Source organism: Struthio camelus, chromosome 9 (assembly GCF_040807025.1).
Source record: "Struthio camelus isolate bStrCam1 chromosome 9, bStrCam1.hap1, whole genome shotgun sequence".
Taxonomy (NCBI): Eukaryota; Metazoa; Chordata; class Aves; order Struthioniformes; family Struthionidae; genus Struthio; species Struthio camelus.
Genome location: NC_090950.1, coordinates 15,136,020 through 15,162,018, shown reverse-complemented (window position 1 = coordinate 15,162,018; position 25,999 = coordinate 15,136,020). Strand labels below are relative to the sequence as shown.

The window sequence follows — 25,999 nt, the reverse complement described above, 5'->3', positions numbered from 1 at the left end:
CTCCATCACTAAGGCTATAAATTTATGAGCATTACCTTTAGCAGTCTCAATTTCCTTATCACCTTGGCTGCTCATTCTAACCGTAATGACACAATAAACTCAGACCAAAGAAGATGGAATAAACTCTTATTTTTAAGATAAGCCAATTTTGATAATATAGCTCAAGAAAGAGCAGGTATGGGCATAAATAAAAGGTGAAACATTTTTATCACGTCAACATACTTTTCCCTACACACAGTAACATGACAAGTTTATGAATCAGCTGTTGATTATTTTTAAGCAAAGCATTAGGCACAGACAGAAAATTTAAGGTGAAGAATACAAAAGATTAATAAAGAAATTCTGAGGTGGATACAGAACTGTTTGAAGGGGTACAATAGGTTTATATCAATGAGGAATAATTAAGACGGAAAACTTCCTCCACCTGTTCCTCGAGGATTCAGTCAGTTTGGTACTTTCATTTGTGACTGTGATGCCAGAACTTTGAAGACTGATGGATACAAAATTAGAAGATAGCGTTAATTCAAGGGGAAAAAAAATCGCACTGTCATACAAGAAGAACTGGATGGCCTTTTGGATTAGAGTAATACAGGAGATTAAATTAAATGCATCACTTCACTCATTTGCTCTTCCCTTCCTTGTTGTTGTTGTTAAGGTGGGACTCCACCGCCAGAAACTGATCAATACACCTCGATGCTGTTTGATAAAAGAATAGTTATACTAACAAGAGATAAAATTCTTGCTACTACCTTGATTTGCACCAAGTTTAGTTTGAAAAAAGAGTGAGCTTAGCTTAAACAAAACTGCTACACGCATACTACCACACATATACCCTCCCCAATTCCTCCTATTCGACCATGGCACTTTGAGGAGGCTTAAACTTTTCGGGGAAAAATACTCAATTTCGTCAAAACCCACTGGAATCCCCTACAGTGTCAGGGAACATTTAAGTCATTAGTCAGAATATCATTCTTTCACTTCAGTGTTAATTCATGTTGTTCTAACTTTGTAAAGTCATTTACTTCACATCTATGCTCTAACCATGAGCCCAGTGCTGGTGGAAGCCCACATTTATTCACACATTTTTTTTAAATAATTCTCTTTGTTAGTTTTCAATCACTGGAATCAAAGATCACTTTAATTCTAGTGATAATTACTTAAACAGATGTTTAACTAGAGGATATTTGTAGATTACAGTTTGGAGTTATAGCAACTAGTATAAATTTGCATCCAGAATACACAGTGACCAAAACAGACCGTTAGTAGCCTATTTAAGAAAAACAATCAAATAATAGAGAACAATTAAACTCAAAGGTGTATTAATTATTGAAATTATACTGTACTATGCTTTACTGAAAAATAATTTAAAAATTTTTCAGACTAATAAGACAGCAGAGACATCTTTCTTTCCAGTACCTCTAGGTTAGTATGGCATTCTATGCTAACACAATAATAAGCAACAAGATGGCACAAATAAGTTTCTGGAATAAGTTTTAGTCTTCATAATACACATTAGTAATCCAAGAGTAAGCATCCAATTTGGGTCAACGCTACTAGAGGAGGACTTATTTTATTACATCTTATCAATGTATGGAACCCTACTCATGATGTGGATCTAAATATAGATATAATTTAGAGGATCAAAGAGAGTTACCTACAGAGTCAATGGAAAGAGAAAGGCACTTATGCGGAAAGGATAATTCAGAACACTGTCTTAACTGCTAATAAGATGTTCTCCATTTAGGCATATAACTTTTATATTGCCTGAAAATTTTCTCAATGCGCACTTAAGACCTTCAGAATTGTTACCCTGTTACCATGAGATTTTTCTTCCTTGTTCTGTAACATACAAATGCCACTGTTTTCATTTGTTTCTTTTATATTTCAGTACTATTAAAAAAATACTTCAGATTAATCACAGGTGATTTATTCTATCAATGTTTTACTATGCAACTAGTAGCTCTTTTGTGCTCAGGTGATTAAAGTACATCCATTTTATGATTTTTAAAAGAAATTTAATAGAAATACTTGCACAAAAATTAAATGTGAAGTGTCTTTTTTCTAACCATAGTCTTAAATCTCTACAGTGTCAATTATTAAACATGCCAAAAACATGACCATACTAACACACTGAAAAAGAACGTTTGTGCGTCCTTTTTCCAGATATGAAGGAAATGCACATATTTGGTATGCTTTAAAACTGCATGCCAGTAAATAGTTCTCATCCCATGTAGCAACCAAGGAAAAAAAAAAAAAAAGAAAATGATGCATCTGACGATCTTGCTACTACTGCTCTTATCCGTTAAAAAAGCGTGAGTTCCCTTTTACCCAAACTATTGTCTGCTTGAAGGGGAAATTTTAAGTTTCTGCTTTACTGATATAGTCTCTTTGACATTTTTTTTGGAAGGACTACGCAGTTGATTCTATTCTGGCAATCGATTTTAATTCTCAGCTTAGTGAGTCAATAGCAACTAGGAATGACAACTGTATCTCATTTTTAATTTGCAATTTAATCTGCAACTGCTGTAGTCAGATCCAAACGTTTTCAGAATTTAATTGGTTCCATGTATGCGGTGCTTGCTGTTCACACATAGACATAAGGAGGCTGTGAAGTGATGCTCTGAAAAAGTAGAGATTCCCTATTTAAATTTGCCATATGAACAGTATTATTTTTCCTGGACAGGAAGCATCAAGAGAGATGGCTCAAAGAACAAACCCTAAAAACAAAATTGCAGGAAACTGCAGGAGTCAGGAAAATTTTCAACAGTTTAAACAGGCTTTCTGGATTTGTAGAGGGCTTAATATCTTCTCCAAGTAATCAAACTTGTCACTTAGATATCCTGGAGGATGCAGCTGTAATAGTGCTTCAGCACGGGTCATCAATGAACTTAGAATTTCAAGAGGTACAAGAGCCTATACTACTTCAGCTATACTACCATGACTGTTTTGTTGTTGTTCTTAAAGCTCTAAGGCACAAGCAGAATGAACAGCTAACCGTTCAGGGAGGCAGTGCAAGCCAGTCTGCCTTAGTACAGGTTACAGTTCCCAGAATAAGAATTTTAAGAGAGAATGAGGCCTATTCAGGGGGATATCCCACACCATAAGAAGCTCTGATAAATGGAAGAATTCCAGTTTCTTCATTCTAGAAGCAGGTTTTACAAGACAGACACCAAAAGCAGAATTCCACCAATATAGTTCAATTACAGAACACATGTGAGCCGTAGCAAATGACAAGGAGAACAAATATCCAGCAGATTTCTTTCCCTTGAAAACAGCCTGGCAAGAAAAAGTGTGTTATGGTGCCCAAAGGAACAGAATAAAACAACAGTGAAATTCGTTTTAGCATATTTCATTTTAAAAGCTCTGTACTACTCATGAGCCTCAATTTTGCCTTCTTTCAATTACTCTCAGGATTTATACATTGCTCTAACGTTTCTGAGTCATCTTCACAAGCCAGCTCTCATTTTAAGGAGGTGCAAGCAAAACCACATGCACACATAAATATATATCTTGTTTTCATTCTGGACTGAGGAGGTCTTGCTCACCATCTCCACTTAAAAATTAAGCTTACCTTAAAGATTTTTCAACTACCTGCGTACGAAAAACTTCTTCTTGGTCCAAGTTTATAGTACAGAAAACATCTCTCATTTTGTTGGGGACTAAATGTTTGGCTTCACCTGTAAATAAATTAAAAAAACCCTATAAATACTTAGGGGAACACTCCCCCACAATTTATTAGGCACAAGAATGTTACAGTCTGAACAAGTGTTCAAAATTTACTTTTCCATTCATTTAGTATACAGTCACCTAATAATTTCAGTCATTCATAACATTTATAAGGTCCAATATGTACACAGGAATTGCTACACCCAGCTTCATGTGGGATGAGAAATTGACAGGAAGACAACAGTGCACTGACTCACTAACACCACTTCCTGCAGCACCTGCACTTTCCCTTGAGAGGTCTCATCTTGGGCTTGACCCTGTCCAGCTTGCTAAATCTGAGAAGCTTGCAGCCTGAGGTGATATGGTATTAGGTCATAAGACCAAGAGATGATCTGACTGAGCTATTGTTCACTCAATATTTTCTCCAGAAATATTTAGGTTAAAGGAAACTGATTATTAAGATCTCATGCATCCAATTCTTATTCATCTTCCACAAAAAATAGTTGTTTTTAACTTAAATGATGCATTTTCAAAGGTTCAGTTACGAGTACTATCCCCCGACCTCAACTGTCTGGCCTAGGAGAGAAAGCTGAAAATCACCTACTGGCTAAATGCAATATGGAAAAGGACAAGCTGAAAAGGAAGGCTCTACAGCCAGGGTAACTGTCAGCACAGGAACACAAAGGTTTTTTGGGTACCGAATCTAGCCCATTGCAACAGCACACACTGGACATTAGACATCCCTTTCCGGAAACTGCTACTTCTAAGTAGTTACTGCTAAAAAGAGCTCCCAATACTCAAATTGGAAAGCTCTTCGAGCATCTGAATGCTGTACACTTCCACGCTTACGGCAATACTATCATTTAGTTTAAATAGTTATTTCCCCTCTGGCGTTTCCTTCCCCTCTGGAAGTCTTTGCAGACAGCAATCATACCCTTTTCAGCTTTTATTCTGCTACAAGAAATAAGGCAAGCTTTTCCGGTCCCCTCTCATACGAGAGGCTTCCATTGGCGAGTTGCCCCTCTCTGTTGTACCTCTTCCACTTTAATTATTAGCTCAAACAGTGGCAACTAGAATTGCATAAAGTGTTCCAGATTAGGTCTTGACCAGCAGCTTTTACAATTGCATTCATCCTTACATTTCTACCAGAAATATCTCTCCTAATAAAACATAGAAGCAAAATTATCTAAACTTCTAACACAATGTTTTAAGGGACAATAGGGCTAAGACTACATCAAGCACTGAGTTTTAATTACTTGTGTCTCAGTAATGCCATATCACCTCCACATTCAAAGATCACTGCTTGAAACTATTTTTGAAATGTCATATACCTGTTCTTTCTTTAAAGAATTGCAGATATGAAGCACTGTGGAAAATATAAGTTTCATTATCTATGCTGTTAAAACTTAAAATCAGAAGTTTGGTTTTTTTTTAATTAAATAAATGCCTGACAGTCCTGAAAATTAACTAAGTAATACCTGACATTTCAAAGGCTACTACAATTGCATCCCAGCAGAGAACATGGTGGTTTAACAAGAACAGAGACTGAACTTCTGTATGGCCTTTTCACAGTCAGGTTTATGTACACTGATGGAAAGTATGAACAGACATTTAAGTAACTCTTCCACTGTCAAAACTTCTACTCTCAGAAACATCAATGAGCTTTTCAGCAACTTGGGTGTGGGAGAGGAGGAAGTAAACATATTTTTAAATGTCATGCTTAATGTTGACAGATTAAAACAGAACTGGTTTTTAATGCCACTAGATCCCGAAAAAGAGATTAAACTCAAAATTACACTTAAAGTGAGATACTGTAGAAAAAAATGCAAAAAGCTAGAGATTGAACATCATCCTATGTTTTATTAAAATAACATTTATAAAATAGCTTCTGCCTCAGAGGGCTTCTGATGTTGTAGTTTGTAATTAATATGTATGACCTACATATGCCAGTTATTCCAGAGAAGGACCTTCTAATTTTTCATTAATATTCTGTAGTTTAATCATCCTATTTTTACATAAAATATTTAAGCTCTAGTATTACTTTATTGGCACTGTAAAGCCAGAGTACAGTGGACTTGGAAAGGGGATTACAAATATTAGTTTTCCGTTTTCTTTGAAGAATACAAATCAACTATTTCCATATACACCTTCACAATTTTCATTACTGCTATAGTGCAGTCTTTCAGTACTAAAAGACCCAAAGGAATAGGAGAAACAGAAGCTCTAATTTCCTATGGAGATAAAAGCCTTTATTCTGTAGCCAAAATGTCCAGTTTTAAGAATGCACAAACTCAAAATTATTGAGGGCTTTTTTTTTTTTTTTTTTTTTTTTTTACACATTTAAAATCATTTTTGAAATCCTCCATCCTGAGGTAAAGATAACTTCTATCACTTATCAGCTAAAATACCGAACGTGAGATTTCACATCTTTCCAAACTCCTCCTAACACGTGTTACTGTGGGAGACTTTTCAGCCATATAATGGTCCAATTCTTTCGAGAGTCTTACATTCTTGGGGGAAAAAAAACCCACGCAGGTAAGTCTCAGTTTTTCCTCAAAAAAACAAACAAAAAACAAACAACTCCCCCCCCCCCCCCAAAAGATCCTAAGTGTATAATGGTTGGATAAAAATCAAGTATGAACAACACACATCTCTGCCTGAGTTTTCTGATTTTCAATTTATTCCTCAAGCATGCAATTCTGAATGACAATGATGAAGGCATTCTGAAGGCAGCGTAAGTTCTGCTGTTCAAAAGAAAAGAGAAATAAAGAGAAGTGAGAGAGAAGTATACTGAAGAAATGTATACCAGTGTTTTCCAAGGGTTTTTTTTTTAGAAAGTGTAGATAGTAAGAAAGAAAGTCAGAAACACCAAATAAAGTTGTTTTGGGGAGAAGAGAGAAATGAAACCAATTTTAGCTTTAACTGTAGAACTGTACTTCAACCCTTTTCACAGTGACTATCATTGAAAAATCTATAACATGATACTCACTTAGAAAAGCTTGTGGTCCAAACAGCAAAACACGAAAGGATTTGGATAGCAGCAACAATACAGACAAATTTGTTCTGACCATATGAATTCACCCGTTTCAGTCACTGAATTGCTAACACAGAAATTATTCTCACATGACACCTTTAGCAGTCTAATTCAACAGAAAAGGCATGAAATGCATCATTAAAATAATAAATGTCTACCTTTCTATTTTGAAAAGATAGAAGTTCTTAATTACTTCTACTTACATGACTTTTAAACCAACTTCATCACCACTCAAGTGCTTACTTTGGGAAAACAACAAGAAATAAAAACCCTTGGCCAATTAAGTATATTAGTTTGGATTTTAAAATATTTCTATAAAATAGTGTTTAGGTTCCCTATATAAATATTTAGGGGAAAAAAAAACACTCACTTCAAAATAAGGAAGATTAGATCAAACCCAAGCAAAAGGAAAAACCGTGACACATAAGTATTAGAGCAATGAGAATTCAGTTACTTAACATCTAATAATTCCAATTTTCCATATTATCTTAACATTATAGAAGCAAGTAAAGATAGCAGTGTGGCAGCCCACTAAACATAACAGTCCTGTCACTCTCCATTTTGTGTATCATTTCTTAAATGTAGATACAGTACAAAAACATTAAGTTAATCCTCGTTCACCCTTAAGAGCGCATCAGAACCTAAGCAAAAGCAGCAAGTAGGACAGATTCACTCAACAGAAGATATTGCGAATGGAACATAAGTGTACAGTTATTTTTCATCCTTTGACAGAAACCCGAAATCAAGAAACGTAAAATAAGTTTATGCCCATGAAGTGTAAAGTATTCTATTCAGGAGACTAAATATGTTGTACAGCAACAACTAAATCCACTGAGGAGGGCAGCGTAATCTGAGATAACCATATGGTGTTAACCATTCCCTTCAAAAAGTTTGAAATAGAATGCAACCCAAATTTTATCCAATGAGAAGTTCTGGGAGATGACAAATTAGGGATATTTTCAGAGTGCTCCACTAAGACAGGCCTTCAGCAAACATAACAACGTAACAAAAAAACTAAAGTAACCAAAGTTATCTACCACATAAAAATGCACTATATGCGTTTTCAGAAGCTAGTTATACAACTTAGAACACTAAACTATGAAATACGCCTAGAACTACAGGAAAATATCCAAACACCTACTACAGTTAAGGGGCTTTTGCCACTGCCATGACACACAAAATAGAGCCACCAATATAGAACTGTGATCAAGAAAAAAAAACTACCTGACTTCAGCAGATTCCTGGTGAAAACCTGCCAAAATATAAAACTACATTTTCAAATAAAAAGTTATAGGGGTTTTAGACTAGTAAGACAGGATCACACCTTCACCTTGCATCTTATACTTGAAAGCCAGAGGCAGGAGACTGTCTACAAACACTGGTATCCCACATAGTATATATTATATCAGGGACTGCAGACGTACTCCTATCCTGTTTTTTCATTGCTATATATGTAAAAGCTACTTAAGTCATCTCTAAGCATGGGCCTCAACTCTGAATCTCTTGTGATGATTTGTATAAATCTTAGTAAACTTAGTAATGTTATCATCTAACTATGTACTGTAAAAAAAAAAAATTACTACAGATGATGCACGTTTTCTATACATGTAGTATTATGCAGAACTGACATTACCTCATTAAAATTACCATGATCTGTCATGAAACATATACAGAATGAGTAGTATTAAGTCCTGTAGCAGTTTACATGCCAACAAGACTTATTCTACTTGTGAAAAGCATGTTATAAGAAATTTTTACAAATGTAAGGTCTGCTACTGGTAAACCTGGTAATAATACTGGTAATCAGGGGCGATTATATAATTACATTTGTAACAATGTAACATTTTCATATAGTGTTTCAAGAAACTCCTTTTATCACAGCTATTACTTCCACTCATTTTTCAAATTTGCTCCTAGAGTTCTTCCATGTTCTTGGCAACTAACTCTCTGTGTATTCCCTAGGAAGCAGGTCATAATCCTCTGCTTGCCATTACTTTTGCCAGTTAATTGACTGTGGTAATATTCAAAGCTACAACGCAATTGCAGGGCTATTCATAACACATGAATGGGATGCAATAAAGCTCATTTCAACATCAGCGTTAAGAAATTCATTTCTTGTCTTCTAATACTTAAGAGAAAATTTCGTTCAAGTATCACATAATTTAAAGCTCTGATCTGCTGTGGTGATAAAAATCTTATGATCAAATGAGGATGCAGAATGGCATCAGTGAATAAGTTACACCATGAAATTTCAGAAAGCGTGTGTTCAGCCTGCTCTGTGAGCAACAGTTCTCTATAGCTAACGCTGGATGAAGAATACCTTCAGCTCTGTTTAACAGCATCTCCTGTTCGCATGACCGAGTCTTCTACTTGCTGAGGACAAATTCACGTCTACACTACATGGCATAATATATAAGTAAATATGATTTCACTTCTCAAATAAATCTGATCATTCAAAAGGTGTTCATAACTGATCCTCTGTCCCCGTACAATCTCAAACTCAGCTTGTTTCATCTCATTCTCAAAAAAGTCGAACAAATGCGTGAGAAAGGAAATAAATGGGTTACATCTGAATTGTATGAATGTATTTTGATACCCCTTCAGGAAGCCACTGCACATCCTGTTTCTCCTGCTTGCTTTGAGGTCTTTGCAAGCCACATCCCATTATCTGTTTTTCTCCTCTTCCCCTCCTCCCCAAGTGCATCACAGTGTTCGTCCTTTGGTTTGCCGTGTTACTGGGGTACAGGTATTTTTAGACAGCGCTTCCTAACCACCAAAAAAAAAAAGTCATCAGCCCCTCTCCCTCACACACACAAACGCTACACAAAGAAATAGAAACATCAGTGACCGTTTCCAGAACGGCCTTTTACCATCAACTTCCTGAACATCAATAATTTCGCAATTGCTGCTTGACAAACAGACTCCTGTGCCGGAGGTTGGGCAGGGAGGGGGCCGCTCTCTTCGGCGGCTGACTCCAGAGAGCCGCCGCCGCCGCCGCCGCCGCCGCCGCGGATGCTCCGCAGCCCCCGCCGGCCTCCGGCCTCCAGCCGCCCCCCGGCTGCGCCCCCCCCCGGGGGGCCGGCGGCCGCTCGCCCCTTCCCCGCCCGCCGCGGCGCCCCCGCCGGCAGCACGTGCCCCGCCGCGCGGCCCCCCCGCCGCTCCCCCGCCCGCGGGACCTGCCCCTCCGCCCGCCTCACAGCGCTCGCGCCCCGCCGCGAAGGAGCGCAGGCGGCGGCGGCGGCCCGCGCCGCCCCGGGCAGCAGCGGGCACCTGCCCGCGGCCGCCCCGCGCAGGACGACCGGCCCCGCTGGGCCCAGCCCCAGCGCCGCACTTACAGATCTTCCCGCGCAGGTTCTGCAGCACTCGGACCTCATCCCCTCCGTCCTCAGCCGCCATCGCGCCAGCGCCGCCGCCGCCGCCTGCGCACTGCGCCGCGGGGGGGGGGGAGGGGAGGGGAGGGGAGGGGAGCGCCGCCGCCGCCGCCGCCGCCGCCACCACACACACCCTCCAGCCGCCTCGCCCCGCCCCGTCCTCCCACTGGCCGCGGCCCCTGGAAGGCACGACAGAACCGACCATGCGAAAGCGGGGAGCGAGGGGGGGGCGCATGCGCGCTCGCGCCCCCTCCCAGCAGGCCTTGGCGCGGCAGCGCCACCCCCGGCGCGGCGCCGCGTGCGCGGGCGGCCGTTACTGCGGCAGCGGGGCGCCCCTCCCCCCGCGCCCCCCTCCGCCGTGGTGGGGGAGCGACGGCGTCTGTCGTGATTTCACCCCCGTAGACCCATACCCCTGGCTTGGTCTTTTCGGCCGCTTCCACAGCTCGCCGTAATTTTTTTTTCCCATCATTTACACTAGACAAAGGGAGTTTCAGCTGTTAATGAACGTTTGAAGCGAGCTGTGGCGCTGCTTTGATTGCTGGCATAGCGCAGCGCAAATCTCCTGGGCATAATGAAATGTGTGTGGTGGTTTCTGTTGTATCTCTTTTTTCCTCCTGTTACTGATTTACAATTGTATTCTCAACCTCACAAGAAATGACATTAAACAAGTAGAAACTGGTTCAGCTTTCAGTGCTTCTTCAGGAAACAAATACGGTGACTCCGCGTGAAGTAAAATGGGCAGCTCTTCAGTCACCAGAGTCCTAAATGAACTGAACGTGTTAGTAGGCTAAAAATAAAGTGCTGCAGCTTACCCTCACCAAGAATTAAAAGGCCTTTACACCAAATTTTACGCTGATGTTTCCTGAAGACACAAGACCCTAATTTGAAATTCTCTGAGGTGTTGTCTGTGTCCGTAATTACCCCAGTCCCAGCGTCAGTGGTGGACGGCTTCATTATATCTGCATAATCCACCAAATTTCTGTTGCAGACAGCACATCCGGGTCACTGAAACTCGGAAGTGGACGCTGGCAGGCCATCGGCCTCCAGGCCCTGCATGCGCTACTTCGGCGGGTCCCTCTAGTCACCGATGCACCTCCAGAAACAGAAGGTCGTTTTGTTGGCTGACAAGAGAAAACCTGTTTTAGAATGTAACTTAGTAGAAGTTTGGGATTCTTGCACCTTACGGAAAACCCTTTTCAGTCCACCCCTCTGCTGAAGCAAAACCAAGTTTGGAGCTTTTCAGGCCAGCGTGAGTCACTTGTCTCTAATACATCCTCCGCCATGGTTCCCTGACCACTTTTTATTTCTCTCCCGCAGATCTTGCATCTATGATATAATCGATCGATACAGACCACTGCTGTATCTTGTTGCTTGGTGGCTTCTCCTGCATCCAGCTTCTCCACTGCTCCTGCTTCCCCAGCTGTGAATTTGCTTCCTCCTTCCCAGGTCCCCCATCCTGGCTGGGGGAGGAGAGGTGCGTGTTTCAAGGTGGAGCGATCAACCTGCAGGGCATGGGGCTGATGGGGAATAAGCTGCTTCATCGTGCTGGTAACAGAGGCATTTGCATTCATGCAAACCCCAAATCTGCACAAAGAAACCGTTTGCATAAGCTGAATTTTTCCCTGTTAGAAATGAGAACTTCATCTATGCTATAGCTTGAGAATTTGATTATCTACAGTTGGTTTCCACTAGGTTGGCCACCCTAACTAATGTATGCGTGGCAAACTGAGACAAGCCCGGGTAGAGTTAAAACTTCAGTCTGGAAAATGTAACCGAGTAGCATCCTGAAAATGAAGTTTTATGGTTAAACTGTGTATTGCAAAATTTTAAAAATTAGATCACATATCTCTACCTCTAGTTCTTACATACTTTATCAAAAGTTATCTGAAATGATTACAGCTACAATTTACTGCATCAGTTTCCTCTGAAACACAGGCCTTCTGTCAACATTATCAAAGTAACTTTTAGTTTTACTGTTGTCTAATTGCTGGCAAATCAATTTTATTTTAAAGGTGCCTTCTTTTAATCTAACATACTATATACAGAATACTTTTTTGATTGCATAATGTTCATTTTTGGCCCCTCTCATGAAGCTACGTTTAAGGCAATCTACCTAACAGGTAGATCTGCTCAGCTAAGGACAAAGTTACGGCAAAGACTGGTGTGCTATAAATTGCAACTTATAGCAAAGATTTATTTATGTGAAAATGAGGATGTAAGTAGGGGCATTTTGGTCTTGTGAGATAACCTTTGACATTAGCTAAGGTGTTGAACTGTCAGTGGTAAATGCTATGCTGAAGAAGTTTAGAACAAACAAAAGAGATGATAATACTTAACTAGCTTACTTGAAACACTTCTGCCTGCAGTTTGTCCATATCAGATTATCTCATTTCACAGATGACAGCAGTACTGTTCAGTGACTTTGTTTTAATTTTGCATATATTTTAAATGAAGGTTGACTAACATTTTGTCTAGATGCACAAACTTTGTGATGATCCGTTTGTCTGTTTTATTAGTATTTGAAATAGGGAGAGAAAATACATACAGCCAAATTCTGAGTTCAGATTCTGGTTCTCTTGTTCAGTTATACATCTCTGCTGAGGACCATCCCAAAATGACCTACATAATTTAGCTTTAACTTAATTTTTAAAGCATGGCTAGTGACACCTAGCTGAAGACAGGAGTACTCTGACTATATGCATAGTCTTCTATTTTGTATCTATCTTCATCTTTTCATATGGAAATTAGATATTTGCATTCTGAACTGTGTCTTGGCAGTAGTCCCAAAAGATGTGAAGCACAGTGTGTAAAACACACAATCTATACTGCAAAGTTACCATCAGAATTTAAATGAAAAATAAGAATTTTTGAAATTGTTAGTTTCGGTCCTCATAAAAACACGTTTAATCTGTTGAAAAGCATTAGAAGTAGTTCACCTGTCTTCCAGGTCCTCTGAGATACTGGGCAGGTAGTTTCTGTTCACCTCAGCACTGTGCATTCACCCTTAATGGTACGATGCCAGGAGATACCATCACTTCCCTTGAGGTCCGGACTGTCCTTGATTCATTGTTCTGACCTTAATGAAGGGAATGTTTGGTAACTGTGTTGCTTAATCTTATAATGAAATACATATTAGAAGATACGTATCTCTGGATTATAGAGATTGTAAAAGTATTAACATAATTTAAAAAATGGAGAGACTTACAGAAAAATAGGAAGAGGTTATTTTAATCAAGCAAAAACAGGGTTATAATCACTCTTTCTGAAAATAAAATTAGACTCTTTATCAATCCTTAACATCTGCATTTAATATTTTCTTCTAAACAAAAATACAGATGCATTATGTAGCAAATTACAGTCTTTGACAACGTGTAGTATTTACCATCTCTTACACTTACTTTAATTCTAATTTGGTCATTAATACTTGACTCATTACTGCAACGTGTTACTTGTAGTAAAAGTGCCACAATTGAACTATAAACATGACATTGCCATCTTAAAACTGCTTTGCTATAAATTGTAGAGAATATACAGAGTTACAAAGTCATTGAGTTTTTATCAAAATATACAAACCCCCAAACCTAACACAAGCTATCAATATTTTTCTTATGAACTATACAGTTATATAAAATATCTGTAAAATTATCTTTATATGTATAAATATTCTACCTTATTTGCTTTGGTCTATAATTAACATCATACAAGCCCACTTAGAAAATATCTCCTGTGAACTTTCTTTGAAACATCACCGTACTTTCCTACATTTATTCTTCTATATTATTATTTAAATGGAACCAAAGCTGCCATGAAACCAAAAATTTCTCCTGGGTTCACAGCATTCACCAATGATAGAATAAATAAGTGGACTATATTATTACTTAAATCAATACTGTATTATCTTTTCACTTGTAGTTTTATTGTACCCAAGCTATAGTTTCTTTTAAAATATTCAAGAAAACAAAGTAAGTAAACAAAGTGTACCATATTTGCACATAGAATGAAGTTGAGGTTCACTAACCTTTGTCCTGACTTATTTTTTTAACACTTCATAGAGATCAAAGTACATGACTAATGGGAAATGCAGATACAGTACAACAGAGCCCTATCATATAAAATGCAACTCGTAGGCATATATCCTTCTTCGTCTCTTCAAATCACTTCATCTCATTTAAAATGAATCATATTTTCACAGAACAATATTAATTGTAAGGTTTATTTTAGCGATGTCTTCCAGAAGCCTTTTTTTCCTGATTCTTAGCATCACATCGAACCATAAGGCTCGCCATAACCCTCACGTGTGGCAGGGTGACAGAGGTGAAGGGGCCAACACGTCTTCCTCTAGGAACTGGTGCCTGGCACCTCTCTGCTATGGGTCCACTGTGCTGGGACCAGGGACTCCCCGCAGAAGCTTGAGTAGGGTGAAATGCTGGCATGTTTAGAGGGATCACTGGGAAGGGACATATGGAAGGTTAGATGTTGTGTTTAAGGCATGGGGATGATGAAGAACCCCACAAACTGGCCCTATCCCCAGTTGTTTAGGGACTGCCTCAGGGATATATATGGAAGCAAGAACATGAGCATTTGCCTACTCCTCCCAAAAGCAAATTTATTGGGAGTAGCTCTGTCATTTGCTGTCCAGGAATTATTCCAGGAGGAGGAGGGGGGAGATTCTCTGCCTAAATCTCCACCTCTTCTCCTGCAAAGAATTATTTTTCTAAAAGGCAGGAGCTGCTCGCTTACCAGGAGGTGGAAGTTTATATACATGATTTCTTTAAGCTGGGCAGTTTCATAACTTTCTAATTATGGGAACAGAGCATGAGGATTTTCTTCAGACAGATGCACCTGAATAGCCCTACCAGGCCATTGATGGTTGACTCTTTTGGGATTTAAGCAGTTTGGAAGACTGACTATTATAAGTTGCACTGAATCTTTATTAAATGTCTCAGAGATATGATAAATCTGGATTACTTTCCACATTAGCACTCAGAGACTTAATGTTTATCACGGCAATTGCAAAATTGAATACGGACAGGTAAAGAAATTTATACTCCTGTATGTTTTGTAAATGCTGAGCTACAGAAAAGCGTTCCAGAACTCAACTGTACTTCAGCATACTCAAATTCATGAAACGTTTCCCACCTTCACTTCAGAATACACTATACCACAATTATTTTGTTTATAAACACATTACTTTTTTGTTTAAAAAATGCAATATATGGTTTCTGCAGCACAGTTTCCTTCTACAGAGTATACTTTGAACCTACATATTTATTATGTCCAGAATGATTCTGACTCAACAACAGCACTGTGAAATAGTTCAGTGGCTAGTTTCTTGTGATGCTAAGGAGTAGGGTTTGACCAGTCTTTTCTTCTTCTTCTTCTTCTTCTTCTTCTTCTTCTTCTTTCTCTGTATGTATATATTAGAAGTCTATAGTGGCAAAAGTATTTTGGGTCACGCTCTCATTCTCTTTCACATTAAGTTTGTATTATTGCAAAATACTAGTTTTTCTTTACGGTAATTTTTTCCCCTTCTTCTTTTGCATATATTGACATACACTTAGATGAAGAAATTTGATCTTTATTTTTGTAAATGATACTGATTTGAGTGGAGAGGTTTCCCCATTCAATGCATTTTGTCCAATATATATATATTTGGATTTTTCTCCTCTTTTGCACAACCATCACTCAGAGTATAACTTCTGGAGTTATATTTTGTATATTTCTCACTTCATTCCCTTCTGAGCCAAGGAAATGTTGATTTTCCAAAAGTTTAGCACTTTCACTGCAAAAATGTTCTTTCCTATCTTGTGGACCTGGACTTTTGAATAGATGTTTCTTCTGGTGCATTCCCAAAGCAGCTGCTGTCTTGCAAATTTTGGGGCATTGAAAGCAAGCATATCCTTTTCCATTATGCTCACGTACATGCCTTTGCTCATGATTCCTTTTGGTAGAAAGATACAAGAAGCTCTGTAAGCAGAACTGGCAGTGGTAGCGCTTTTCTCCAGTGTGAATTCTTTCGTGTATTTTAAGTGTTTCATTTAAAGTGAATGCCTTATTGCAGTACTGGCAAACAAAGTCTTTGACACCCAAATGAATACGTTCATGTTTCTGTAGGTTTCCAGGAACTGAAAAACACTTACCACAGGTTTTGCAGGTGTAGGGCTTTTCCCCAGTGTGACACCTCATATGCATTTTTAAGGTGGATGGACTTTGAAATTGTTTTTGGCATAATTCACAAATGTAAGGCTTTGAAGTAGCTACATGCCAGTGTATGTGTTCTTGACTTTCTGCAGTGGAAGATTTGTCTCTTTCACAGAGCTCACAATGAAGGTTAGGCATCTCTGTGTTTTCTTCTTGACTGATCCCCTTTTCCTCAGGTGCATTCCTGAGGGCATACTCTCGACTGCATATGTTGTGACTTTCCGTAATGGTGTTCTTATTTCCATGCTTTTTCCTCCATTTGGTCTTTTTCATTTTTCTTAGCTGTTTAGATTTCTTTTTTGGTTTGTAATTGTAATAAGGTCTCCAGGGCTTATCACTGGAATCCTGATCACTTACATCATCACACATTTCAGTCAGCTCCATGCATTCTGAGCTGTAGAGCTGAGACGGGCTTCTTTCTTTTATCTCCATTTCCGATTCCTCAACTAGATTGTCCTGCTTAGACTCATATTTAGATTTTCGGCCCCTTTTACAAAACAGTTTAGATCCTAAAATATGCCTTTTCACAATAGCCTCATTTCCAATTTTTACTGTTATTTGACAAAGAGGAGCAACATTACTGTCGGTAGAAGTTCCAGGTAGGGCAGGCTTTGCAATGTATGTTTCAGTTTTACTTGACTCTTGAACAGTATTTGTTGTTTTGCTAGATGAACCTCCAGCTCCTGTGATGTATTGCAAATCCTCACTCACTTCTGCTTTGTTGTACAGCAGTGTTTTCTTTTTCTCCTTAATGGTTTTTGATTTAGTAATGCATTTGCCATAATTATCTGACCCATGTTTACAATCATCACTTACAGATTGACTAGACAGGTTATTTGAAGATTCTGCCTTATTATTTTCCACAGAAGTGACTGCTTTACTATGCATTATTACCGATGAAACTCTGCTACTGTGCATTATAACAGAAGGTGCAGAACTGCTGTAACTGATGACAGAGGTTGAATTTTCCTTCACATTAGTAAAAGACACAATTGAGGAATCACATTCCTGAGAACCAGAAGCATTTGCAACAGTGGAAACTGTTTTTTCTGCAGTGAAAAAGTCACTTTGCAGGTCAGAATTTAATATACCTACTCCCCAGGAGGAAGAATTCTGAGTATTTGTAGAAGATGCTGTATCATTACGTGAAGATGTATCCAAGGCAAGAGTTCTGCTGTTTGTTAATATATTACTTTGAAAATTCAGTGATGGTAACTCAGAACTAAGAGAACTGGGAATGAAACAGTTACTAGAAGTAGATTCATTAACCTGACTGCTTGTTTGAACATTTTCATATGAAGAATTTCGATAGGACTTATAAGGTAGTCGCCTGCATTTCATAGGTAAAAGTCGATAAAGTTTATATGGATACATACTTGGTTTTAAGCCTCCATTGGCTGTTTTTTTGTTTACTGAGAGACGATGGTCAATTGCATGGAAAGATTTCTGATGATTTTTTAGTATATAATAAGTCATAAAAGTCTCAAGACAGAAAATGCACTGGTATCGTCTTTCTCCTGTGTGCCAGATTTCATGTCTGGTGCGATATTCAGCTAATGCAAATACTTTGTTGCAGTAGTGGCACGGATATGTTCTTCTCCATGAATGTACATTTGCATGTCTTCGAAGGCTAGACAATGTTACATAGCTACGCTTGCAAACTATACAAGTGTATAATATCTGCCCATCAACAACTTTAACTAAATGATCCGTTTCTGGTAAAGTGCAGTTTGCATTAGAATAATCAGTTATGCTGTTTTCAGACAATAGAGGCTCTGTGTTTGCATATGAAGTTCCATTCCTTCCGTCTGTAGCAGTATAGTTATCTGAAAAATTTTGTTCGTTTCCGTTGTGAACAGATAAACTACTTGATCTCATACAGACTTGTTCATGACCTTCCAGTATATTTAGATTTGCAAATTGTTTGCTGCAGTATTTGCATATGAAAGTTTCCTGATGCTCTGAATGGAGCTGAAGATGAGTACTGAGTAAAGCTCTATCGTCGAATGATTTTGTACAACAGTTACAGTTGTAAACAGGTGGAACCACAGTTGCCACAGAGACAGGGATGCTAGCAGACTTGTTTTCTTCTTCTCTGGATAAGTGGAAATCTCCTGCTTTATTCTGAGGTTTTGGAAAAGAAATAATTGTTTGATCAGTAACAGCTTCATGTTGGACTTCTGTATTGGTTACTGTAGAGGCTGACGTTTTTGCTATAGCCAAACTAGCACCCTGGGACTTAAAGGCTGTCTTAGGAGTGCTACAGGTCTGTTTTCCTGGCTGGATGAGTGGTGTAGCTTTGAGATTTTCATAATGGTCTTCGCCTATCTTATATGAAGGGCTGTTGTCCTGTTCAAAAAAAGATGTTCCTTGAAAAGCATCTCCCCCTGAAGAAACTGCATAGGAGTGTTCAGCTAATGTACTGGCTGATTCAGCATCTTTGCAAATGTCACCTCTGTCGAGGCTGATGTTAGGTGTTTGTATTGTCTCAGATACCTTTTTAAAGCTTGCTCTCAAATCAAGTGGAGAAAACACACTATTTTCAGTTTCAAAAATTGAGAATGCGTTTGTAATTCGTGGCCCATTTGTGACAGCTGAGTCTTCATGTCTCTTTTCATGCTTTTCCTCCTTGACAGTTCCTTTTTCATTAATACAGTATGCATAGGGGCAGGGGGAACTTGAAAAATTAACGTCTGTAAGATCTTCTAGAAATGATATTCCCAGTTTTTTCCCTGCAGCTGCAAGGTCTGTTACAGTCTCCTGCCTTTTAACAACTACTGTAGAACTGTAGATGTAATTAAGAATTTCTGTAAACACTTCAGCTTTGAGATCATCTAACTCCAGTACATGGCCTGAAATACAGATAGTACGACTCCAGAAGATGTTTTTAAAATAAAGGCTTGAAGCTGCCAGCACATTACTGTGGGCTTTAAATTTAGTATCTTCCACAATTATGGTGACATCACATAAAATACCCCGAATGCGCTGTTCATTTAAAATGGAAAGTACAGTGTCACTGTGAAAGTCGTCCTTGAAATCCTTTGAATGGGACATGACTGTCATCTACAAGAGAAAAAAACCAAATAATGTAAGCATCTTTTAAAGGCATTTTTCATCCATTTCAAAGACAGATTGAGTTTATAGTTCTATATTTATTTTTAAGTTTTAAGAACGAATAGTTTTGCTATATAATTTAAGGTAGGAGTTTTAGGTTTGCTCATGCAAACAATATTGAAGGTAATCTGGCTTCTCAGGCTAGCAGGTGTGATTTATATACAAGGTGATCACTGGCTACAAACTATTTACTCCCAGCTGGCTAATATGGCTATCTTTGATGCCTCATCATGTCTATTGGTTGCATGTTCTGCCCCATTTCATTGGGTTGTGCTAACTTCCCAATAAATATTTATGCAAAGATCAAGGATGCAGGAGCTCCTGTAGCTCCTCAGTAGGAGCCAGAGGCTCTTACCTGTCCCTAGGTGGATCAGTAGCCAAACCTGTGCTTTTTTGGGGTAAGCTGACTGGCACCCCTGGCCCTGGGTCTCAGAGCTGCCTCATTCTGACTTGCCAGTGGGCACATCCAATGCAGCTCACACCAAAGGGCTCCCTGAACCCTCGAGGTAATTCCCCCAGTACGCAGCTGAGTCATTTGGTGGTCTTTATGGGGAAGGTTGAATTGCTGTCGTTCTGTGGGTGCTGAGGAGTTTGTTTTCTGAGGCCATTTGTTAATCACTTAACAACACAACTGCATTTGCTCTCCTTATTAAGATAACATTTCACACAGGAATCAGAGATCCTGTGAAATGAAGTTTCAGTTACAGGACAAGGCTTTATGAACCAGTGATTGCACAAACACCACTATTTTGTAAACAGTAGTGGAGCATGTGCAACATTATTTATGTAATTCCTTTATTGTTTTTTAAATAGCGATTAGGGTTTATTAGACAGATAATTTACATGGCATTTACATTAAAATGACTGAGAATGTTATGAATTTTGTCAGTTTAATGAGTAAAACCACAAGTGGAGAGCAATAAAAGTATATTTTCTCTTCAACTATAGTTTAGATTTATCTATGTTCACAGTTTGTAATATGATAGTGTGTTTGTTCTTAATTTCTATCACATAGTAAGATTTCAATGCAATAGTAAATGCTATTAAATAACGGCTAACTTATGTAATGAGATTTAATTTTGACTTGAGAAAATAGTTTATATTAGCCAGGCTGTACTGTATGAATATATCAGTTTACTTAACTGAGATAAAAGATGCAAAATACGATGGAAAAATATACTGAAGAAAATAATAGATGGATTTGACAGAGTACATCTGGAGAAAATCTCTGACTTAACCAGATGATTTTTTTGTTTTGTTCTGTTAAAATTCAGATCTGTACCACAGCGTGAGGTTTGTTCTTCTTCCAAGCTGTGTTTTCAAATACTGCTGACCTTTTCTGATACAAGTCACCAGAACCAGAAATTGTTGTCCTGTGGTCACTTACCAATCACTACAGTAAAATATCTGCACATTTATTAATTTAAGACATTTTCTTTCAACTCATATAATCAAAATGCACCTTAAAGAGAGCGACCAACTACAAATATTTTGTAATATAGATTAAAATAGTGACACACTGTAGTCACAGAATCACAGAATGGTTGAGGTTGGAAGGGACCTCTGGAGATCATCTAGTCCAACCGCCCTGCTCAAGCAGGGTCATCTGGATCGCGTCCAGGCGGGTTTTGAATGTCTCCAGCGAAGGAGACTCCACAGCCTCTCTGGGCAACCTGTTCCAGTGCTCAGTCACCCTCACAGTAAAGAAGTTTTTCCTCATGTTCAGATGGAACTGCCTGTGTTGCAGTTTATGCCTGTTGCCGCTAGTCCTGTCACGGGGCACCGTGGAGAAGTGTCATCTAATAAGTTAGAAATACCTGGTGGACATTTCATCTAGTGCTCCAAATTTAAAAGTTAGGCTTAAAAACTTTTAGTATCTAGCCCTTATGGTCAAAAAGATTACATTAAAAATGCTAATTATATTTATTAAGGTGGGTCAGATCCAAAGAGTAAATTAAAATTCACTAAGCAAACAACAATAGTCATTTAGAACACATTGGCTCTCTCATCCAAGCTGTTAGGAAGTAATTCTTTGTTGAACATGGAGTCTTTATCACAAGGTAAGTAATAGGACACATACCCTTGTTGAAACTAATCTACTTCGCACTTTAGACAGTTTAGCACAAATCCACTGATTACTTCGCTGCTAATTAAATGATACACAAAAGAATGACAGTCCTACTATGAAGACAATCCCAATGCCCTCTGCAAAATATCATAGTTGGGTACATTACAGATGAAGCTTAGAGGTAAAATTTGTACCTTACAACATTGCCACTGTTTCTATTAGACAGGTATTATCTATGCAAATGGCTAAAACTGCTAATGTAGCTTAATGACTGAGAACTGTGAATACACAGAACTAAGAAACCTCTAAGTTGTGATTCATGCAAAACAACTCTGATGCATAAATATGCCATGGATATCAAGAAATGAATTCATCAGTACTACTGTCACAGAAATGTAGACATGCATATTATCTTGATTATCTGGTCACTTGCACTAGCTGTAAATCTAGATGCATTGTTTTGTGTCTTTAAATCTTAAAATCATATTTTATGATGTTTGTTCATTACACTTACTTAGCTTAAGATAAATGGTATTGATTCACTTGGAATTATGACCTGAAGTTCACAGTAGTTAAGTATGGTTGTCTCCTTTGGTTCAGTATCTGCAAACCCATACGTAATTGTAGACAGCTTCTAGTGAATCAGGTCTTCTACATAAAGAAAACTGACAAGAACACTTTTCATCAAGCAAGTAGCCACAATCCCTTAATTGATTCTTTTTTCCCATTGAGAATGTCTGAGATTACGTCTGACTTGCTCATGTGATGTAGTACTAGAAAACAACTGTCAGACATCAAAAACATTTCACAAAAGGAGCTATTGATAGAGTTATTTCCTGAGTATAGAAGATAAATGCTGTCAATTCTACCTCCCAATGAACTCCCCCATAGACGCTTGTGTTTTTTCTGTTTCTTTGTAGTAGACAGCTGGTTTTAGTTCAAAGACATATCATCCGACATAACTGCTGCTGAATATATCAGATTGCTACTTCTATTCTAAGAGGAATTTATACACAGAGCCTACAACTCGTTACCTGAGCATTTTTAGTAGGCGTCCTGTTATTCAACTATTTTTTTCAGAATTTATCCTCTTTAAGCGAAACGTAAGTATTTTCCATTTCTACTTGCATGTATGTAAGTTGCCAGTTTTTGTAGTCTTTGAATCATAGATATCGTGGTATGCTCAGTAAAATATCAATCTAGATTCCTTGGGTAAAGATAGTAGAAACTATCATTTGCTATTTGGACATTTATTTTCTCCCTGTGTGCTAAACCATCTGCTATATATCTCGCTGAAAGATTATACTGAAAAACTCTGGAGTAAATTAATTTTCAGAGCCAACGCTTTTTGCTTATCTGTCTCAGCTGATACACTCCTCAAATAGTCTACTTACTCATATGTGTAATGATTCTCTACTATCTTTTATTTTACCTGCCTTGCCTCTTCTATTTGCGAATTTTTTTTGTGAAATGCTGTAAGATCAGAATGCTCTAGCTAGTACACACATACTAGGAACATTTTACATTCTGTTTGCAGTTGGTGGGAAGTACTGCAACAGGACAACAGCTCTTTAGTTCCCAAGGGTGCCCTACTGAGATTAAGATGCATAGAAATCAGGCTTTTCTGATGAATCCTTATTATATATTTTCTCTTACAACCCTGGAAAGTCCATTTAAAATATTCCTATTTTTCTGTCTGATTTTTGTTATAGAATCGTGGAAGAAATTCTAGTATTTATCAAATGTTGCCCAAAACTTATTTAAATCCCATTTTCTGACTATTTGACCTTTTAAAAGGTCAGCTAAATTCTTCAGTCTGCTAAGTCATCCTTTCTTTGCAAGATTCAGTGTGTTATTTTGATACTTTTTTACATTAAATCCAGATAAAAGTAACTTCTTTGTAATCAGTATGGCACCTTGGTGGTATATCTTAATAGCCTTTGGTGCTCCTGCAGGATTTTGCAACTATAGATATCTAGCTTCTGACCTGCAAAATTTTAGGTTGTATGTTACTACTTGCAGATTTTCTGGAAAAACAGTAACAGACTCAACCTATCATAAAAGTTGTTGAATCATTTTCAGAAATAAGATTTACACATTCATCTGGATCTTAAGCATAATGTTCAGTAGGTTGATTCAACTATAGTGATACCTTTTTTTTGGCACCAGCAGAGACACCATGCCAGGAAAGTAGTCGTAAGTGAAAATTAATAACATTAAAGGTTAACTGGAAGATCAGAGATCGACACATCCAAATACAAATTTGACTAGTTATGCCTCACAGATGATATTGCTAGTTATAAATATTAGAGGAGCCAACTCTGCATGAACACTGCAGAGGGAAGAAGCTACTGCTTACCTTTATATTGACATTACTTTGAAGTGAGCAGAGAGTTCACAAGAAGTCTTACTGGCCTATAAATACCAAATATAACAAGTACTAAAATTTTTGCTACTGAAGAAGAACAGTTGCAGCCTATGAATTTTTTTTCTTCTTGCTAAGCTTTTGAAATCCATTGCCAGGCCAGTGCACCCATCACATATGAGGAAGGGACTGTGTAACTCCACTTCTGTCCCCTAAGCTTGAAAGAGAAGCTAGCGGCATCAACAAATACCGCATGGCAGTTAGAGCTGCCAGTACCCAGGCAAAATAACAAATGACAAGATACTTAATAAACTGAAATAACAGTTCTCTCCCTGTTTTCTTGTTCCACACGTTTCTACTGAGATTTTAAAAGAGCTGTTAATATCCTTCTGGTACTTAACAACACGATACTATGGAAACATGTTCCCTCCATAATTTTCCTGTGTTTAGTTTCATTACGCTCTGTTAAAATACTTTGAAGGATACCTCTGCTTTGGTTCCAGCCTGTTTCCTCAACGAAGGAATAACATTCTTCTGTACCTAACTCTCCTAAAGGGCACTATTTTATTCTTGAGCAGAAATAGGGCCAGGCATCAAAACAAAACAAAAACACAGTTCCCACCCCTGAAAAAACACAGGTTCTACCATCCTGATCCTTCGACACCTGAGTAATTGTTAGTTCAGAGCTTACTGCCAAGCAATCACTTTCATGGTTATAGCACAGATTTTTATGGAAACACTTCACTGACTCCCTCTGGGCATGATGGCTACGTAGTGCTGCCTGGACCAGATTTCCTTAGGTTTCCTTACAACCCCAGGCGTGCAGCAAAGTTTTAATAAGGTCTAATTATGTTTAATAGCTTGCAAAGGCTTGTAGTTTATTGTTATAGTCTACATAGCTACACATTATTTCTACAAGTATGTTTATATTTTTTCTCCTTTAGACTCTTGTTTCTTTCATCCTTCCCTGTTAATTTAGAATAACACTTCCCTTTTCTATTAGATACAGCCTCATAAGCATTATAAACTTTAAATCATTCTTTTTCAGCCTCACATTGTTTCCTCTGACTTTTAATTCAGACTGTTGCCAGGAATGAGAAACTTAAAATAAGAAGATTATGTTAGTATTGGTAGGTCTCTGCAGTCATCAGATGAACCGCTCCAAGACCTGTAATTCTTTCTCAGTATTAGCATCCCTAACTCATTCTCTCACTTCCTGGTTTAGACTTTCTGTGATAGTTTCTCATCATAAGGAAAACAGCCTTTAAACATTATCAATGTGCTCAGAGAAGGCTTACACTTTTCTTTAAAGTTGTATCTCACTATGAAAACCAATGCCCTGACTCTCTATCTCCTGTAACAGTGGAAAGATTTGGCACTCTAACTTATCTGACTCTAACAAATAATCTTTTCAAAACATACCTTTCCCATTGCATGTCTAGTTCTTTCTGATGTCAGAAGGTTTCAACTTTTTTCCATATCTCTTCTGAAACTTTTAATTAACTGAAACACTGAAATTCTTAAAATGACGCCCAGGAAAGCTGAGAGAAGCGGTCGATCTGTGGAGTCAGTGCAAGCTCATTCTCATCTTTTGCCCACAAGGTGGAGCTGGACGCATGCAAGAAAAGCCCTTTTCTTGTTAAGGCAAGATGTGAAATAAAGGCTTTCTGAGCTACCGCAGAGTTAAAATGCAATTGTTGTTTAATCCTATGTGAATTACATGAAATATAAGCTCCTGATGCAGCACGTTCATTTCAGTATATTTGTCTGTCGTGAAATAGAGCCTCTTGAGACATCAAGCGTTTGGCAACCCTTCAACTGTCTAGATAACTTAAGACGCTTCCTGTTTATGGGTAATAACTGTACTCTGCATGAAATTAAATCTTTAGCTGAGGAAGCAGTGCTTGTTAACCTAGGACAGCACTAGCAGAAACGCTTAAGTAATTTTATGCTCAGATGTCAAATAGGCCACTGTTTTTGAGCGACGTGCCAATTAAAATGTATTTTTCTTGGTTTTCTTTAGCAGGGAGGAAGACAAAGGCAGCAGCTGTGTGGAGCAGCACGCCTGGTGCCTGGGCGAAGGGTGACGTTTCGGGTGCCATGTTTGCTGTGGCGTGCGGCCGGCGGCTTCGGCGAGCTGCGCGGCTGCGAGCGCCGGGACCTGCACACCGCGCGCAGGG

At 38.5% G+C, this 25,999-nt stretch overlaps 2 protein-coding genes and 1 long non-coding RNA gene across 9 annotated transcripts in view; 1 reads left to right on the top strand and 2 right to left on the bottom strand.

Annotated features, from left to right (window-relative positions):
* Positions 1–10,223, bottom strand: part of RASA2 (RAS p21 protein activator 2) — a 57,802-nt gene extending 47,579 nt beyond the window's left edge. For 3 of the 5 annotated variants that reach the window (XR_011142875.1, XR_011142874.1, XM_068954597.1), the window contains exons 1-2: positions 10,036–10,223; positions 3,572–3,677 (exon numbers count right to left, since the gene is read on the bottom strand). Coding sequence is in view for 3 of the 5 variants with exons in the window: in XM_068954597.1 (XP_068810698.1) it covers positions 3,572–3,677; positions 10,036–10,096 (167 nt within the window). In the remaining 2 variants the exon portion in view is untranslated. Of the gene's footprint in view, positions 1–3,571; positions 3,678–9,296; positions 9,467–10,035 lie in introns of all 5 variants that reach the window. The other 2 variants (XM_068954599.1, XM_068954598.1) reach the window with 2 other exon arrangements.
* A 2,595-nt stretch (positions 10,224–12,818) lies between these two features.
* Positions 12,819–25,999, bottom strand: part of ZBTB38 (zinc finger and BTB domain containing 38) — a 26,806-nt gene continuing 13,625 nt past the window's right edge. For 2 of the 3 annotated variants that reach the window (XM_009688961.2, XM_009688957.2), the window contains exon 3: positions 12,819–19,335. In XM_009688961.2, the coding sequence (XP_009687256.2) occupies positions 15,757–19,335 (3,579 nt within the window). In that variant the 3' untranslated portion in view covers positions 12,819–15,756. Of the gene's footprint in view, positions 19,336–25,241; positions 25,681–25,999 lie in introns of those variants that run through there. The other variant, XM_068954232.1, reaches the window with a different exon arrangement.
* LOC138068159 (uncharacterized) overlaps positions 25,671–25,999 on the top strand; it is a 2,842-nt gene continuing 2,513 nt past the window's right edge. Inside the window, exons 1-2 of the long non-coding RNA XR_011142811.1 lie at positions 25,671–25,759; positions 25,843–25,998. This is a non-coding gene — a long non-coding RNA (uncharacterized lncRNA). The remainder of the gene's footprint in view (positions 25,760–25,842; position 25,999) is intronic.